Source organism: Pantherophis guttatus, chromosome 2 (assembly GCF_059756535.1).
Source record: "Pantherophis guttatus breed Tessera chromosome 2, ASM5975653v1, whole genome shotgun sequence".
In the NCBI taxonomy this organism is placed as follows: domain Eukaryota; kingdom Metazoa; phylum Chordata; class Lepidosauria; order Squamata; family Colubridae; genus Pantherophis; species Pantherophis guttatus.
In genome coordinates this window covers 258315902-258334821 of record NC_142064.1, presented here as the reverse complement: position 1 = coordinate 258334821, position 18920 = coordinate 258315902, and the positions used below count along the sequence as shown (strand labels likewise).

Below are 18920 nucleotides of genomic sequence, written 5' to 3'. Positions count from 1 at the left end.
AATGTTTCTGAATAATATTGAAGGGCACCAAACTCAGAAAGGATAGTCTCGACATACAACCATTCATTTTGTGACCGTTCGAAGTTAACAATGGCACTGAAAAAAGTGACTTATCACCATTTTTCACTTTAATGACCTTTGCAGCATCCCCCATGGTCACATAATCAAAATTCAGATGCTTGGCAACTGGCTCGTATTTATGACGGTTGCAGTGTCCTGGGGTCATGTGACCACCTTTTGCTATCTTCTGACAAGCAAAGTCGAGTGGGAAGCCAGGTTCACTTAACAACCATGTTTTACGAACTTAAGATCTACAGTGATTCACTTAACAACTGTTTCAAGAAAGGTAATAAAATAGGGCAAAACTCATTTAACAAATGTCTCGCATAGCAACATAAATGTTGGGCTCAATTTAGGTCATAGGTCAAGAACTACCTCTATTTCAGAGTCATATTCTGTTTATTTGTTTAATTCTTTGTTTGTTTAAATTTGTTGAATTCTTTTTAAAAAATTTAAATTTTGTATGTGATGTTTTTATTCTTGGCTGTTCACTGCCCTGAGTCCAGTTGGGAGAAAGGCGGTATAAAAATCTAATAAAATAAATAAATAAATAAATAAATAAATAAATAAATAAATAAATAAATAAATAAATATTCATATTCTAGGCTCAGGAGACGAGGTTTGCTCACCTCTGGTGTTCTGCTCATGCTTGTTTTTTTATTTTTCCTCTTTGTAGCTCAAGTGACTTTGGATCCAGACACAGCTCACCCCAAACTCATTATATCTGAGAATCGGAAAAGCTTGATCCTGGGAAACTGGCCTAGACTTCATCCCCATTGCTCTAAAAGATTTGATCAATGTCTTTTCGTGCTGGGATGTGAGAAATTCAACACCGGCAGGTGCTACTGGGAAGTCACTGTAGACAATGAGGATGGCTGGGGCCTGGGAGTTGCCAAGGCCTCTGTGAAGCGCAAAGGGGTCGTCTCCCTAGATCCCGCAGAAGGTATCTGGGCAATGGCGAAGTGGGGAGACCACTGTACGGTTCTTCTCCCTCCTCATTTCCCTGCCCTACCCATAAGGTGGGATCTCCAGAGGATCCGAGTATCTCTGAATTATATTGGAGGTCGGCTGTCCTTTTTTGATGCAGATAGAGGGGTTCTGTTAGCTGTTTTCTTAGGGGCTTCCTTTTCTGGAGAACCCCTTCACCCTTTCTTTTGGCTTCAGAGAAAAGCTCAACTCGTCCTCTGTTGTTAAGATGGTTCGATCTTGCTCGTAGGCCATACTCTTCTCAACACCATCACCTCCATAATTCTTAATCCAGTTCTCGGTTTCCTTCTACCTCATTTCCATATCATCCTAATCTTCCAGCTACTGAGGATTGAAAAGGCCCAATTTCTGTGTTTATGAGGGCCTGATTAGTAAAGCAGCCATCCTCGGTCTGGTATGTTGGAGAAGAACATCTAGAATTCTCAATGTTGAAATCCAGTCCACCTAGAAGATACCTAGTTGTGGAAGGATGACTTAATGGAGCTCCTCACTAAGCGAGAAGCTTCTTTTCAAAATTTCTGAGAAGAGAGAGGGTAATCCTTAACTTGGGTTTTGTCAGGGATTAGTAATGTTTGAAGAGTTGGGAGCCACAATTCATGTCTCCCAACTTTCTAAAGGGCTGCAGGAGACATTCTGGTGGGCTATGAATAATGAACATTGCCAATATTTCCTGCTGTTTAAAGCTTGGGAAGGAAGTAGGAGGCCTGCAGAGGCAAATCATTTTCATTCCCATTTGCAACTATCCAAAACCTGACAGGTAAGAAACCTTCCAGGAAAATCCTACCATTTTGGACAGGGGCTGTATGATTTGAGCATGCCGGGCCACTGTGTGGGAGTTGTGAGCTGCCTTCTCAATTTTTCTCACTCCATCTAAACCAAAGGGATATGGTTACCTAAAGCAGTGCCCCCCTACCTTTTGGGTGGTAGGGATCAGTTCTGTGGAAAGTAGTTTTTCTGTGAATCGGGGGACAGGCATTGTTTCGCATGCTGGTTGGATCCCACACATGCGCAGATAGTGCTTCGCTCACTTGCATAGCTCAATTCCTGGTGGCCCATAGACAGTGGCAAGTTCGTGGCCGGGAGTTGGGGACCCCTAACTTAAAGAATAAAGCTAATATTTGGAAAAGTATTGTGATTCCCTCTGTTGCTAGGTAACAAACTAGCTCGTAGAGCAGAACCAAATAGTACTTGGAAGATATGTTCTTTTTTCTGGGTTTTTTTAAAAAAACATTTATGGATATTGAATGTTCTGCAATAAATTAAACGTTCCTTTTGTTGTAGGTTTCCTGTGCTTTCCAAAATGCAGAGCGCTCTGCATCTAGAACCCTTTTGTTCTTGACGATTGCTCCATCAAGGCATGTTGTATAATCTATAAATGGGTTGTCTCATATCCTTACACTGCCTGTAAAATAACCTAAACTGAAACAGTTGTTCCACAGAAAGGGGCAGATACACATGCAGTAGGACTAAGCATACCAGCTTCGTACCAGAAAGAGCCGTGGTGGCACAGTGGTTAGAAATCAGGTTAACTTTTATTCCACTTTCTAATTTCCTGGAACACAGAATTCCAGTTCATAATAAAGTCCTTGGAGTGAGGAACGGGCAGTGTCAAGGTTCTTTGTGATTTGCTACTGAAACTGATCTCTTGTATTTTATTTGTGACTTGGATATTCTTTTATCAAATTTTGAAGATAACCCCAAAATGACTGGAATAGCTAACACAGGAGGAAACTTAACAAATTCAAAATGATTTAAAACCAATAAAGGAAATTTAAGCTGCACCAACAAATATAATTTCCAAACGACAAGAAATAATACTTGCAGTTTATTCTACACCAGGGATGTCAAACTTACATCGTCACGTGATGTGTTGGGACTTTCCCCCCCTTTTGCTAAAATGGGCATGGGCATGGCCACCACGTGTTGCATATGACCCGCGGGCTGGGAGTTTGGCAGCCCTGTTCTACACTAATCAGAGCATGCTTAGTGTGAATATGATAGCTGCTTCTGAAATCACAGAGGAAAAAAAAATTAAGAGTAACTGAAATCAAAGGAAGAAATGAGGATGACCAGGGAAACAGAATACTGTATTGGAGGTTTAAAAAGCAGTTTCAGGCTAATAGTGTGTTTGTGTGTATTGTAGGTTATTAAAGTTACTTTTAAGAAAGTGCAGAGGTTCCAAATTCAAATTAGCCTGAATATCACTGTCAGATTTTTTTTATGATAGCCAGGTTGCCATAATGTGCCAGGCCATCATGCATCATGTATATTGAACTTTAATTATCTGTCTATCTTCCTACCTCATCTTATCTACCTTTGTCTCTAGCCTTTCATCTATCTAAAACATTGGATTCCCTTTTAGAATTCACTATCGGGTACTTCTTGGTGTTCACGTCAGGTCTCAGGATAATGGAGTTATAAATCATGTTTTAACACTGTGTCTGACTTATCAAATAATAGGCAGCAAAATATGGCTTAGTGTGCTGTGTCAACTTAATCACTATTTAAAAGGAATAGAAGATCATGTATATTTATCTTTATCTCCTAGTTTTCTACTTTCCTTCTACTTATCTACCAAACCCTCCATCCTTCCATCTACTTGTGGAAAACATTAGGTTCCCTTTTTAGAATTCACTATTAGGTGCTCCTTGGTGTTCATGTCAGGTCTCAGGATAATGATGTAGCATTTGGGAACAAAGATGCAGCCCATTAAGCCCAGGCTGGATGCCAGGATGGAGAAGATCTGCACAGCCACCATGTATTTTCCTTTGGTGCTCAGGTAGGTGGGCACAAAGGAAATCCAAACACTACAGAAAACCAACATGCTGAAGGTGATCAACTTGGCTTCATTGAAGGTCCCTGGCAGCTTGCGTGCTAGGAAAGCCACCAAGAAGCAGATGGCAGCCAGAAGGCCCATAAAACCCAGTGCAATGTAGAACATGACAATTGACCCTTCGTTACATTGTAGCAGGATATACCCTGGTTGAGAATGCATGTCAGAGACTGGGAATGGGGGAGATATTCCAAGCCATATCATGCAGATGCCCACCTGAATCCCAGAACAGGATACAACAATAGAGTTGGCCAGAGTCTTTCCCAGCCATTTCCTCATCCTGCTGCCTGGCTTTGTGGCCAGAAATGCCACCACCACCATGACAGTCTTTGCCAGCAATGAGGATACAGCAACTGAAAAAACAACACTGAAGATGCTTTGTCGAAGAAGGCAGGTCACTTTCTTGGGGCGCCCAATGAATAGAAGAGAGGTCAAGAAGGAAAGGAGAAGGGAGATCAGAAGAATGTAGGTAAGGTCCCGGTTGTTGGCTTTGACTATGGGAGTTTCTCTGTATTTAATGAAGATTCCCAAAACAAAGGCAGTGATTAGGGACAAAGCAAGGGTAAAGGAAGCCAGAATGAATCCCAATGTTTCTTCATAGGACAAGAAACTTATACTTTTGGGGATACACAGATTCCGCTTCTCATTGGAATACTGGTCATCTGGACACTTGCTGCAATGGGCTGCATCTGAAAAACATTGGTTATATGTAAGTGTTTCTGCAACTAAACATAAAAACGTCCAACTGGAACCAATACTTTCTACAATATCTAAAACATGTTCTTGGAAGTGATGGGGTAGGAGAGGATATTGGGAGAACTGGAGAACTTATTAGAAAATACTTTCCCACTATACTTCGTAAAAGCCTAAATTGGATCATAAGGAAAAAAAAATTCATAAATGATAAATGAACAATGTGTAATAAGGTGTTCTTTGGTAAAGGTAGATAAATATCGCCTGAAAGATGAAAATGTAGTGCACCATTGTCTTTGGAATCCTACTACAGGTTCTTGATTTCCTTTTTTTCTCCAGAGCCACCTACCTTCTTCCACTGAGAATGTTCCTTCCATACATAGAGAACAGTCATAGCAGCAAACAGGGGCTCCTTCTCTCACAAGCTTGGCATATCCTGGGTAACAACTGTCTGTACATCTAGAAGAAGGCACTGCCTAAACAAACAAAAAAAAATTGAAATAAAGATACCACATGAGTTACAGTAAGGTAAAGGTAAAGGTTCTCGCACATATGTGCTAGTCGTTCCTGACTCTAGGGGGTGGTGCTCATCTCTGTTTCAAAGCTGAAGACGTCTCTGTGGTCATGTGGTCATCATGACTAAATGCCAAAGGCGCAAGGAACACTGTTAACTTCCCACCAAAGGTGGTTCCTATTTTTCTACTTGCATTTTTTTACGTTCTTTCGAACTGCTAGGTTGGCAGAAGCTGGGACAAGTAACGGGAGCTCACCCCATTACGCGGCACTAGGGATTCAAACTGCTGACCTTTCGATCGACAAGCTCAGCGTCTTAGCCACTGAGCTTGTCCCATATGAGTTACAGCAGAGGGGTTTATTTCAAAGAATCTGTTTCAAGAACCAAGGAGCTCATGAAAAATTGGAGAAAACAAGGAGTACCAATATAACAGTTACTGATCTGTCCATTCCCACATCTCCTTTCCTTTCTAACTCGAAGAGGTACCATCTACCATCAACCTTTAGGGGAAATGATCCAGGGATAAATTGGAAAAGTAGCTATGGTATGTGTGTGAATGCTATACATTGTATTTCCTCTATATTTTTGCTTTGGCAGAAAACCCCCAAAATCTGGCTTTGTCACTGGAAATGTCTCTGCATTCCTCTAGTTGAACATTGTATCATCATATATAAATGACTTGTCACAACTGCCAACATTTCTCCCAACAGATTCTTTATCTGACGCCTTTCTCTCATGTAATTCAATTGGTAGTGTAGCAGGTTCCAGTTTGTGATAAACTATTGAATTTTTTTTTTTCAATTACATGATCTCTAATGAATTACTGAGTTTTTAGTTTCCCTTATTTGGAGCAGGGGTGAAATCCAGCAGGTTCTAACAGGTTCTGGAGAACCGGTAGTGAAAATTTTGAGTAGTTCGAAGAACCAGCAAATACCATCTCTAGCTGGCCCCAGAGTGAGGTGGGAATGGAGATTTTGCAATATCCTTCCCCTGGAGTGGGGTGGGAATGGAGATTTTGCAAAAGGTTTACTCAGCCTTCCATCCTTTCTAAGGTAGGTAAATTGAGGACCCAGTTTGTGGGGGCAATAAGCTGACTTCGTATCAAATATACAAAAGTATGAAGGCTATTGCTTAACGCACTGTAAGCCACCCTGAGTCTCCGGAGAAGGGCGGCATATAAATCAAATTAAAAAAAAAATCCTTCCCCTGCCACGCCCACCAAGCCATGTCCACAGAACCGGTAGGGAAAAAATTTGGATTTCACCCTTGATTTGGAGGTTATTTCAGCTACCTTGTTAAATGATATTGGCCATTGAATGGCACTCTGATTAATGGAGACCTTGACTTCAAAGGTGGTTTCTCTTTCTATACTCCCAACTTTCACTGCAGGATAAGACTTTTGGGGAAACATTCTCAAGTGTATGATATCAAAGTCAATGGCAGGAACTCCATTTTCATCCAAATAAATGCCGTCATTGGAAATGTTGTGAAGCTGAAAGTTTCTCATGAACTGATGAAGCTGCAAAGACATAGAAAAATCACACAAGCAGCATACACATACCCATTTGAACTTTTATTCAATGTTCTTCTGGCTATTATTCTGGAAATGTATTGAATAATTCACACATTTCAGTTCAGCATTTTGGTTAGAAAAGGATGGTTCGGGATTTTCTTGGAAGCTTTTTTTGCTCCTTTATTGGAACAATATTTTTTTCAGATATGCCTTTTACTTTATTGAAGGAATCACTAAACTGACTTGCTAAACCATAGCTCAGCATAATAATTTTAAGGAAAATTAAAATTAATGCTGAAAGTTTAAATCTTTACTGAACTTATTCTGATGCAGAATAAAACTACTTGAAATGCTTAGGTTGGAGATTCTTATTCTCATAGATATATACAAGAGCCTGTAGTACAGTGGACTAAAGCACTGTTATTAACAACTGCTGCTTGCAATTACTGCAAGTCTCACCAGGCTCAAGGTTGACTCAGCCTTCCATCCTTTCAAAGGTAGGTGAAATGAGGACCCAGATTGTGGGGGCAATAAGCTGACTTTGTATAAATATACAAAAGTATGAAGGCTATTGCTTAACGCATTGTAAACCACCCTGAGTCTCCGGAGAAGGGTGGCATATAAATTAAAAGCAAAAAAAAAGTGTAACAAACTGGTTTTAACAAACTGTAAATAAACTGAATTCTGTACTGGAATAGATATGTATTTTAGCTATCTACCAGTATCAGAACCTGATCTGAGGATTGCTGGAGCATCCTGAAGCTTATTTAATTTGCAAATGGGGGAGAAAAAAGTACTTTGTCATCATGGAGATATCTGTCATTACAGCATCCCTTCATGGATTACTGCTTTGTCATGGCGAAGGGGCTTGTGTAGCTCAATGAAGCTATGAGCTATGCTGTCCAGCACCACCCAAGATGGACAGGTCATAGCAGAGAGTTCTGACAAAATGTGATCCACTGGAGAAGGAAATGGCAACCCACTCCAGTATCTTTTCCATGAAAACCCTATGGACACTACCAAAAGGAAAAATGATATGATGCCAGAAGATGAACCCCTCAGGTCTGAAGGTGTCCAATATGCTACTGGGGAAGAACAGAAGGCTAGTACTACTAGTGCCAGAAAGAGTGAAGCGATTGGGCCAAAGCCGAAAGGACGCTCAGCTGTGGATGCATCTGGTGGTGAAAGGAAAGTCCGATGCTGTAAAGATTTTTTCTCCATAGGAGCCTGGAATGTAAGATCCATGCATCAAGGCAAGCTGGACGTGGTCAAACGAGATGACAAGACTGAACATTGACATCTTAGGAATCAGCAAACTAAAATGAACAGGAATGGATGAATTTAATTCAGATGACCATCAGATATACTACTGCGGGCAAGAATCCCTCAGAAGAAATGGAGTAGCCTTCATAATAAAAGAGTAGGAAAAGCAATACTGAGATACAATCCCCAAAATGACAGAATGATCTGAGTTCGAATCCAAGCCAAACCATTCAATATCACAGTAATCCAAGTCTATGCCCCAACCGCTGGTGCTGAAGAGGATGAAATTGACTGGTTCTATGAAGCCCTACAGCACCTTATAGAATTAATACCAAAAAATGATGTCCTTATCATCATGGGGGATTGGAATGCTAAAGTAGGAAGCCAAAAGATAATCAAAATAACAGGCAAGTACAAAATGAAGCAGGTCACAGGCTGATAGAATTTTGTCAAGAGAATACGATGGCCATAGCAAACATTCTTTTCCAACAACCCAAGAAACGACTCTACACATAGACATCACCGGATGGTCAACACAGAAATCAGACTGACTATGTGCTCTGCAGCCAAAGATGGAGAAACTCTATATAGTCAGTAAAAACAAGACCAGGAGCTGACTGTGGCTCAGATCATGAGCTTCTTATTGCAAAATTTAGGCTTAAATTGAAGAAAGTAGGGAAAAGCACTAGGCCACTCAGGTATGAACTAAATCATATCCCTGATGAATATACAGTAGAGATGACAAATAAATTAAAGAAATTAGATCTGATAGACAGAGTGCCTGAAGAACTATGGATGGAGGTTTGCAACGTTGTACAAGTGGTAGCAACTAAAACTATCTCAAAGAAAAAAAAATGAAAGAAAGCAAAATGGCTGTCTGAGGAAGCTTTGCAAATAGCTGAGGAAAGAAGGGAAGCGAAAGGCAAGGGACAAAGAGAAAGATACACCCAATTGAATGCAGAATTTCAGAGAATAGCTAGAAGAGATAAGAATGCCTTCTTAAATGAACAGTGCAAAGAAATAGAAGAAAACGATAGAATAGAGAAGACCAGAGATCTCCTCAAGAAAATTAGAGATATGAAGGGAACGTTTCATGCAAAGATGGGCATAATAAAGGACCAAAATGGCAGGGACCTAACAGAGGCAGAAGAGATTAAGAAGAGATGGCAAAATTACACAAAAGAACTATACAAGAACGAGCTTAATGTCTGATAACCTGATGGGGTGGTCACTGACCTCGAGCCAGACATCCTAGAATGTGAAGTCAAATGGGCCTTAGGAAATCTGAGCAACAACAAAGCTAGTGGAGGAGACAGTATTCCAGCTGAGCTATTCAAAATCTTAAAAGACGATGCAGTAAAAGTGCTACACTCAATTTGCCAGCAAATTTGGAAAACTCAACAGTGGCCACAGGATTGGAAAAGGTCAGTTTACATTCCAATTCCAAAGAAAGGCAATGCCAAAGAATGTTCAAATTATCACACCATTGTACTCATTTCACATGGTAGTAAAGTTATGCTTAAAATCCTACAAGCTAGTCTCCAGCAGTATGTGGATTGAGAACTACCAGAAGTACTGGCAGGATTTTGTAGAGGCAGAGGAACTAGAGATCAAATTGCCAACATACACTGGATCATGGAAAAAGCTAGGGAGTTCCAGAAAAACATCTACTTCTGCTTCATTGACTATGCTAAAGCCTTTGATTGTGTGGATCACAACAAATTGTGACAAATTCTTAAAGAGATGGGAGTGCCAGACCATCTTATTTGTCTCTTGAGAAGCCTATATGCGGGTCAAGAAGCAACAGTGAGAAGTGGACAGGGAACCACTGATTGGTTCAAAATTGGGAAAGGAGTCCGCCAAGGCTGTATACTGTCACCCTGCCTATTTAATTTATATGCAGAAGACATCATGAGAAAGGCGGGGCTAGATAAATCAAAAGTTGGAATTAAGATTGCTGGGAGAAATATTAGCAACCTCAGATATGCAGATGATACCACTCTAATGGCAGAAAGCGAAGAGGAACTAAAGAGCCTCTTGATGCGAGTGAAGGAGAGTGTAAAAGTTGGCTTGAAACTCAATATTAAGAAAACTAAGGTCATGGCATCCAGCCCTCTCAATTCCTGGCAAATAGTTGGGGAAGAAATGGAGGTAGTGACAGATTTTATTTTCCTGGGCTCCAAGATCACTGCAGATGGGAACTTCAGCCAAGATATTAAAAGACGCTTGCTCCTGTGAGGAAAGCTATGGCAAATCTAGACAGCATTCTAAAAAGCAGAGACATCACCCTGCCAACAAAAGTGCGTATAGTCAAGGCTACGGTTTTCCTAGTTGCAATGTATGGCTGTGAAAGTTGGACCATAAGGAAGGCTGAGTTCCAAAGAATTGAGGCCTTTGAACTATGGTGCTGGAGAAGATTCCTGCGAGTCCCTTGGACTGCAAGACGATCAAACCGGTCAGTCCTAGAGGAGATCAACCCTGACTGCTCTTTCGAAGGCCAGATCCTGAAGATGAAACTCAAATACTTTGGCCACCTAATGAGAAGGAAGGACTCACTGGAGAAGAGCCTAATGCTAGGAACCATTGAGGGAAAAAGAAGAAGGGGATGACAAAGAATGAGGTGGCTGGATGGAGTCACTGAAGCAGTAGGCATGAGCTTCAATGGACTCTGGGGGATGGTAGAGGACAGGAAGGCCTGGAGGAACGTTGTCCATGGGATCACGATGGGTCGGACACGACTTCGCAACTAACAACAACAACAACAACAACACAGCATCCCAAACCAGCATAGGTAATTTCAGTTTGGAAGAGTTATCCCTATAATGTCTCTCTCACTTGCAAATATTACAAACTGGGCAATTGCTGTTTGGAATATCACATCTCTCCCTGCATTCAATTTCATATGTATGAAGTAGAAGGGGAGCATCAGAGGAATCTCAAAGGAGAAGTCTTACCTGCCATGGCTGTACAATCTGGGGTGATTGATGGTCTCCAACCAGCATCCTCCTCTTACTTAGTTGAGAGGAAGAGGCAGCATTGAGGACGGAGGCCACAGCATGGATTGCTCTGGAAATACCGGAGCCATCCTCAGTTATTATACTTGCAAGCACATCATGGGGTGGTAATCGCCTGCTCTCTTTTTCTGTACATTTTTCCCAAACCTTTTTAGACAACACAGGCCTTGAAAAGGAACACTGGAATGCTTCCTTTACAAACTGTTTCTCAGTAGAGGAATATGAATTAAAGTTATAATATTGTCCCCTCTTTGTCTGGGTGAGGAAGGAAAACAAAACATGCTTACGTTGGAGATCAAGTTTGTTGGAAAACATTCTTATGCTTAAATAGGACAAAGTTGTTACAATCCACACTTTCCCCTCAATGAATTTATTCTTCCTTTCATTAACAATTATTATTGTTAGTAGCATTGCTGTGGCATGAAAATCTAGTTGACAAACTATAATTTTTATCTGGATATTAATAAGGAGAAGGAACATTTTTTTTTGTTCTTGCACAAAAAAATCTCCAGTATGTATATTCAGATTCGCTGCTGGGATGGTTTGTGAGAGGACGATGCAAATCCGATTTTTTACAGCTAGAGTTTCCAAGCTTCTTTTAAAGTTTTCTCCTCTTTCATTGTCCTGAGAAAAGAGGCCGATCCACGTCCATCGGAAATGCAGGAGCAGCTGGACAATGGCTGAGTAGGGAGGTTCTTGTTTTGGGGTCATCCGGTAGAAAAAAGGAAAATGATGACTTTGCTGAATGATGTGGTTGATAGCACCACAGTTGATCTGTGAGGAAAGAAGATAATGGTACTTTAGGAATAGCACTTAGACTTATGTACCAGTTCACAGTGCTTTACAGCCCCCTCTAAGCGGTTTATAGGGTCAACCTATTGCCCCCAACAATCTGGGTCCTGATTTTACTGACCTTGGAAGGATGTAAGGGTGAGTCACTCTTGAACCTGGTGAGATTTGAACTGCCAAATTGCAGGCAGCCGGCAGTCAGCGGAAGTAGCCTGCAGTACTGCACTCTAACCACTGTGCCACCACGGCTCATAAGATCATTTTAGCTTCCTACCTGTGGAATTTTGTAGATGCCCAAGACAGTAGAAATATGATCAAAGAGGTCAGAGTCTGTCTCTTCAAAAACTGCCAAGATATTCTGTTGTCTTCCACATCTGTAATTTGGGACATTCTCCTGCCCTGTAGACAGCAAGTCCATCATGACGTCATATGTTATCCTTGCATTGAGGAAATTATCATAGATGTTGTAGCCAAGGGTGATGTTTGGTAGGAGCCTAGAATTCTGGTTGATCTTATGAATAGCCAAGAAGAAGAGCAGGAGGTCATGGAATATTTTCGACTCACTGCAAAATAACATCTACTGTATAGAATGACTCAGGGCAGCTCAGAAACATTGATAAAACATGGTTAAAACTTACTCCTACTCTGGGAGCCAGGCCAGACATTCTCACAGTTCCACCCATCGTAGCCCAACCCTTGAGGAAGGAGTGAGGTCTTTGTACCCCCCCAGAATTCTCAAAGGAGAGTTTTGCCACATGTACATATAGGTTCCTTATAATATTACATTATTTCTTCCTCTTATATCACCTAGAAAGTGACGTAAGGATGGATTCAAGTTCTGGATTCATTCAGTAAGTAGTATTATTCACTGTCCACTACTCAACAAACCATCTTCAGAGCCAAGGATTGTTTTGCTGCAGAATATTGATATTTTTGGAGTTAGTGCCCTTTAGTCAAAAAATATTTAATGTGATCCTCTGTTAGCTATAACATTAGCTTATTATTTAAGGTCTCTATCCTTTGTGAATTTTGTCTTTAAAATAATAATAATAATAATAATAATAATAACAATAATAATAATAATAATAATAATAATAATAATAATAATAATAATACTGAAACATGGTGGCACAGTGGTTAGAGTGCAGTACTGCAGGGTTTCTGCTGACTGCCAGCTACCTGCAATTTGGCAGTTCGAATCTCACTAGGCTCAAGGTTGACTCAACCTGCCATCTTTCTGAGGTGGGTAAAATGTGGACCCAAACTGTTGGGGGCAAATATGCTGACTCTGTAAACCACTTAGAGAGGGCTGGAAAGTACTGTGAAGCGATATATAAGTCTAATGCTATTGCTATTTAAAGCAAAAGTAAAATGGAAGCCACAAAAGCTTATAAAACAGGTAAAAGACATCAGTTGGGAAAAAATGTTGGAAATGGAAGCAGGAAGGACGGAATGCAAGATAGGAAAGGAGAGGAGATTGTGGGATGCAAGCTGAAGAGGTCACCTTGAGTCATCTTACACATTGGCAAAAAAAATCAGAACACAAAATACAAGCTGGGCGGATACGACCTAGCAGACGACCCTCACTCTGTCAAAGACCTTGGAGTACTCATCTCAAATGATCTAAGTACCAGAGCTCACTGTAACAGCAATGCTAAAAAAGCATTAAGAGTTGTTAACCTAATCTTGTGTAGCTTCTTCTCCAGTAATATTGAACTGCAAACTAGGGCATAAAAAACTTTTGCCAAACCAATTCTTGAATACAGCTCATCTGCTCTGGAATCTGCACTGCATGTCGGACATTAATGCAATCGAACGGATCCAGAGATATTTCACGAGAAGAGTCCTCCACTCCTCTGCTCACAACAAAATACCTTATGCAACCAGAGTTGAAATTTTGGGCTTAGACAACTTAGAACTTCGTCGTCTTCAGTCTGACCTAAGCGTAGTACATATAATTATCTGCTACAATGTCCTACCTGTCAATGAATACTTCAGCTTCAACCAAAACAATACAGGAGCACACAATAGATACAAACTCATGGTAAACGGATCCAAACTAGATTGCAGAAAATACAGTGATTTCAGTAACATAGTGGTCAATGCCTGGAATGCACTACCTGACTCTGTGGTTTCTTCCCCAAAACCCCAAAACTTTAACCTTAGACAGTCTATGTCAACCTCACCCCATTCCTAAGAGGTCTGTAAGGGGCGTGCATAAATGCACCAGTGTGCCTATTGTCCCCTTTAATTTGTATCCATCTCATGTATTCATAATTACGTCTATACTTATATCTATTATCTAATACATGCTTGATGAAATACATAAATAAAATAAAGAAAGAAATTTGACTGTGAGATTCTGGGCAGCTATATAACTATGAAATATAAACAAAAATAAATATTTTCTGAATCTCTACAATATCAAGGAAATCGTTTCGAGAAGAGGCAAGGGTTGCCTTAGAAGAATTCTGCCAAAATTGATTGATTAAAACGGGCCCTTGCAGGAGAACTGAAAAGGAACTTTGCAATGCTCAGCTTTTAAAGATCCATCGTGTGCCCCAGAATCCTTTCCCTTAAAGCAAATTGGAAGAAGCACTAATGACTTGTCCTTCTCAGGGTGAGGAATTGGGAAAAGGGAAAACATTAGAGAGGGTAAGCTCAATAACCGGAATCCCGTACATGCCAGCAAATTACCTTCTCAATCTGTGGGTTGGAGGCTTGGAGAAAACATATGGGTAAAATTGAGAAATTATTTTAGAAGTCATTCCAGTAATCAGGTAGTCTCCTGGCTTGTAGAAATTAAACTCCTTCAATCCTTCTATCACCATCTTCAATGAACATTTCGTCTGCATTGTTGCACAGGGGAATTGGGACAGAAGCAGAAGCAGAAAAATCTGCATTTTTTTTAAGCAGTAGCATTTGACGTATATATTGATGGAGGTCCTACATTGCTCTCTCTTTCACAGTGTGGGATCTCAGAGCTCACAAAATAACTTCTGCGCAGTGAAGATTTTTCCAGTTTTGCCCCAGATCTGAAAGAGGAACCCACAGTTTCAAACTAGCACAGTGCTCGCCTATATTCTGCCTCTTCCCTCAGCAGTGTTTGAGGTAGATACAGGTCAGTTATTTGTAGATCTTGTTGTATATTCCCTTTGCATTGCATTCAAACTAAATGTGGCAGTGGAAATCCCATAAGATTTTTAAAAAATAGAATAAATCACCATGATTTTAGTAATTAGAAGGGAGATGGGAATGACTGATGCAACAGTGGTGTGTAGTTGGAGAAAATAATTTTGCATTGCGCAGGGTTAGAGTCTGAATTTAAGAGTCAGGAGGGGAACAATTCAGGGGCCTTTGACTGCCTTTTGCCTTAGAAACCTATTCTTGTGGGCCTAAAGATTGTCATGTGGTAGAACAATAGATACTTTTTCACTAGCCAGTGGGGACATTATAATTCACTTTGTCTGGTACTGATCAAACCTTCCTGAACAAAGGTAAGATATTCCAGAAAATTAACCCAAGAGCAACATTATTTTTCATGAAGACTTTGCTGAATATTGCCCTGTATGGGTTTGTAGTATGAGTAGGTCAGTGGTGGGTTGCCCCCGGTTCGGACCGGTTCGCAAGAACTGGTAGTAAAACTGGCAGGAGGCTCCGCCCACTGCCCTGGATGTCATCATAGGTGATCTCCGCATGCACAGAAGCTTCTGCACATGTGCAGAAGATTGGCGCGCACACAAGATCCTGTTGCGAACCGGTAGTAAAGGTAAGTAGAACCCACCCCGGAGTAGGTACTCAGGGATTAATTGATTGATTATAGGCTGCCATTTGGGTATCTAAGGGACACAGTGGCTCAGTGGCTAAGATGCTGAGTTTGTCAATCGAAAGGTCAGCAGTTCAGCGGTTCGAATCCCTAGTGCCGCGTAATGGGGTGAGCTCCCGTTACTTGTCCCAGCTTCTGCCAACCTAGCAGTTCAAAAGCACGTAAAAAATGCAAGTAGAAAAATAGAGTCCATCTTTCTTGGGAAGGCAACAGCGTTCCGTGCGCCTTTGGCATTTAGTCATGCCAGCCACATGACCACGGAGGCGTCTTTGGACAGTGCTGGCTCTTCGGCATTGAAACAGAGATGAGCACTGCCCCCTAGAGTCGGGAACGACTAGCACATATGTGCGAGAGGAACCTTTATCTTTTTATTGGGTATCAACAACTAGTGACATAATAGCTAGACCTTCTCCAATATGGAGCCTCTGCAACATGGCAATTTAAGTATCTCAGTGACAATATGAGACTCTAATTGAGTCCATTCACCTTTTCTGAATACTGCCCTATTTGGGGGTGTTATTCCAGTCTGGTATTCATTGAGATCAGTCTGGTATAAATCAGCACATGCTGGGAAAGTATATATTGCTCTGAATGTAGCTAGCAGAATTATTACTGGATACTTTAAAATTACCCCTCCTGAAAGGCTGCATTTACAGCTCACAGCATGATGACTTTTGGCTGATCACAAGTGGCTGAGAAAATGAGTTTTGTTATGTATTGTATATAGTTGTCAATTGAAGTTCTCAGTCTGGTCCTCTGTTAAAGAGGGAAAATACTGTCCTGATTGGTTGTCGGTTGTCAACTTCCCTATAAAAGGAGCTGTGTCAGCCAGTTGCCTCACAGGCAGTATTGAATAAAGAGCCGTTAGAAATCACTCTGGCCTCACCTCCATTCTTCACCCAGAACATGTTTCTTTTAACTGCTGATAAAAATCAACTGTCTGTAGTCCATATGGACATTTGTCCAGTTCTCCCTTCCTTCCAGAAAGAATTTGGCAGCCAGGACCTTGCAGACAGCTGCCAATTTTGACCAAAATGCCTTGGCAGTAAAATGTGGGCATTCTGCTCACCTCAACATAAACTTTCTCCAAAAAGGAAGAAGTTTAGAATGACAAATACGGTCAGAATGCAGACTCCTGAGCAAGAGCTCAGACACTGATGTACAAGGCAGATTCTCAGAATCTTAGTTGCTATAGAACAGTGATCGCGAACCTTTTTGCGTGCCAAAATTCCGAGCGCGCTTGTACTATCACATTTGCGCATGCCAGCACCCATAATGCAATACGCACTCCATTTGCACATATGCACATGAACCTCCCCCCATGCATGTGCCCTCTTACCAGAGGACAACCAGATACTGAACTGTTCCCTGGCGAAACAGCCATTCCCTGGCCGGTAGCAGCGCTCTCGGCCCCGCCATGTGCCAACTGGGGAAGCTCCGAACAAGGGGGTGGTGGCTGAAAGGATGGACGAGCTGGGACTTCCTTGTCTCCCCGCATGAGCAGGCTTCTGGCATGGCCCCAGGCCTGGGTGGGGGGGATTGAAGCCCAGCACACCCATCCTTTCTGCTGCCACCCCATCGCCGCCGGCGCTTCTCACTCTACCGCTTCCCACTCAGTGGCAGGAGCAGCCAGCAGCAGGCTTCAATCCCTCCCCCAGAGGCCTGAAATGAAATGTACTTTTTTGGCCTCTGCACGCCCCATTTTTGGATTTGGAGAGGAAAGGGTTTTTGGCCGGCAGCGCTGCGATCTTCTCCCCAAATCAAAAAAGTGCATTGTGTTTCAGGCGGCAGATCTGGCCAGGAGGAAAGAGAAGGTGAGTCTGCGGAGAAGGAGGAGAAGGCTCCGTTTTTGGATTTGCTGGAAAATGCTTTCCTGTGTGGTCCTCCGATGCACATTGCACAACCGCGCGCCTTCCTCTTCCTTCTCTGCAGAAGGCCGCCTGAAACACAGTGCACTTTTTTGATTCAGGGAGGGGATCTCAGTGCTGCCGCCCGAAAACCCTTTCTTCTCCAAATCCAAAAACCGGCGGCTCCTCCTCCTCCCCCTGCCAGCCTCAATGTAAATCTCAGGGTTTGCCTACAAGGGGGGGGGGGAGAAAAAGTCCTGGATGAGGAGGAATCCTCTTTGCAGAAGCGGCTCCCCCTGCCAGCCTCAATGTAAATCTCGGGGTTTGCCTTACAGGGGGGGGGGGAAGAAGGGTCCTGGGGGGTGGGAACGTCCGTGGTGCCAGTGACTGCAGCCGCACTCTGAAGAAGCCCTGTTGGAGCCGGTCAGGCAATTTCCAGCATGGTCTGCGCTGGCGGGGCGCAGGGCTTGCCTACATAACTTTGCCGGCAAAGAGGCAGCGGTGGAAGGCCATTTGTGCCAGCAAAGAGGCAGTGACGCCAGCAAACTTATGTGGGCAAGCCCCTTGCCCCAGTTCCGTGGGCCTGCAGAGCTGAGCGTCTGGCATCCTGCTTCTCTTGCGCTGGCCACCACCTTGCACATGGCTGATCGGTGCTCCAACGGGGCTTTTCCAGAGTGTGGCTGCAGTCACTGGCACCACAGACGTCTCTCCCACCAGCACCTTTCTCCACCCCAACCCCCCAGTAAGGCAAACCCTGAGATTTACAGCGAGGCTCGTAGGGGGAGGAGGAGGAGGACCCGCCATTGCCTCTGCAAAGAGGATTTGCCCCCAACCAGGACCTTTCTCCCCTCCCCAAAGGCAAACTCCGAGATTTACAGCGAAGCTGGCAGGGGGAGGAGGAGCCGCCGCCGCCTCTGCAAAGAGCATTCCCGTCTTTCTCCCCCCTCCCTCAATAAGGCAAACCTCGAGCACAGACAGCAGCGCAGGCAAAGAGGCAGCACTGGTTTGCCGGCACGAACGGCCTCCAACGTGGATCCCAGGAAGCGGCTGTCAATGGCATGGCTGGTGCGCATGCGTGTTAAGAGAAGCTTCCCAGCATGTACCGGGAAATAAACTTCTGGTTTCCGGTGCACGCATGTGCATCAGCCCCCTAGTCTTCTGGTTACTGACGAGCATTCGTGTGGGACGATCAGCTAGTCAGCTGATCTTCTGGTTTTTGGCACAGCCGCATGCGAGAAGTCCTGCGGATCGTTGCACACACATGCGCACCAGTAACCAGAAGACTAGATGGCCAGTGCGCATGCGTGTGCCAGAAACCCAGAAGAGGAGTGGGCACCACTGTGCGTGCCAGTCAACATGGCTCCGTGTGCCACCTGTGGCACGCGTGCCATAGGTTCGCCATCACGGCTATAGAATAATGTCAGTGTGTTTAAGATAAAATTGGGCTTTGGTTGTGCTTTGAATAAACTACTGTATATGCCCAAACTGTTGCATTGGTGGGGGTATAAACTAAGGCGAGTATTTATATATATATATTTAAATATATTTTTAAAGCTTTAAAATATATTTAAATATATTTTT

General features: G+C 42.7%; 2 protein-coding genes across 2 annotated transcripts; one reads left to right on the top strand and one right to left on the bottom strand.

The window, feature by feature from the left end:
* Positions 1-705: 705 nt before the first annotated feature.
* LOC148115659 (butyrophilin subfamily 1 member A1-like) lies at positions 706-1334 on the top strand. Its single transcript, XM_087885217.1, has one exon. The coding sequence runs from the start codon at positions 706-708 to the stop codon at positions 1252-1254; it is 549 nt and encodes a 182-aa protein (XP_087741343.1). The 3' UTR covers positions 1255-1334.
* A 2322-nt stretch (positions 1335-3656) lies between these two features.
* LOC117667892 (vomeronasal type-2 receptor 26-like) lies at positions 3657-12243 on the bottom strand. The gene is made up of 3 exons (XM_087885216.1): positions 11941-12243; positions 4923-5049; positions 3657-4569 (listed from the first exon to the last, which is right to left on the bottom strand). Exons 1-3 carry the CDS (start codon positions 12241-12243, stop codon positions 3659-3661), a joined length of 1341 nt encoding a protein of 446 aa, XP_087741342.1. The 3' UTR covers positions 3657-3658.
* Positions 12244-18920: the final 6677 nt, after the last annotated feature.

What these genes read in the sequence shown, in the direction of transcription:
- LOC148115659 (XM_087885217.1), top strand. Translation starts at nt 706, where the DNA reads ATGCTTGTTTTTTTATTTTTCCTCTTTGTAGCTCAAGTGACTTTGGAT.
- LOC117667892 (XM_087885216.1), bottom strand. Translation starts at nt 12,243, where the DNA reads ATGTTATTTTGCAGTGAGTCGAAAATATTCCATGACCTCCTGCTCTTC. An exon ending in GCATCTACAAAATTCCACAG is followed by an intron (nt 5,050 to 11,940) that starts GTAGGAAGCTAA and finishes TTGTTTGTTTAG; the next exon opens with GCAGTGCCTTCTTCTAGATG. An exon ending in AACATTCTCAGTGGAAGAAG is followed by an intron (nt 4,570 to 4,922) that starts GTAGGTGGCTCT and finishes AATGTTTTTCAG; the next exon opens with ATGCAGCCCATTGCAGCAAG.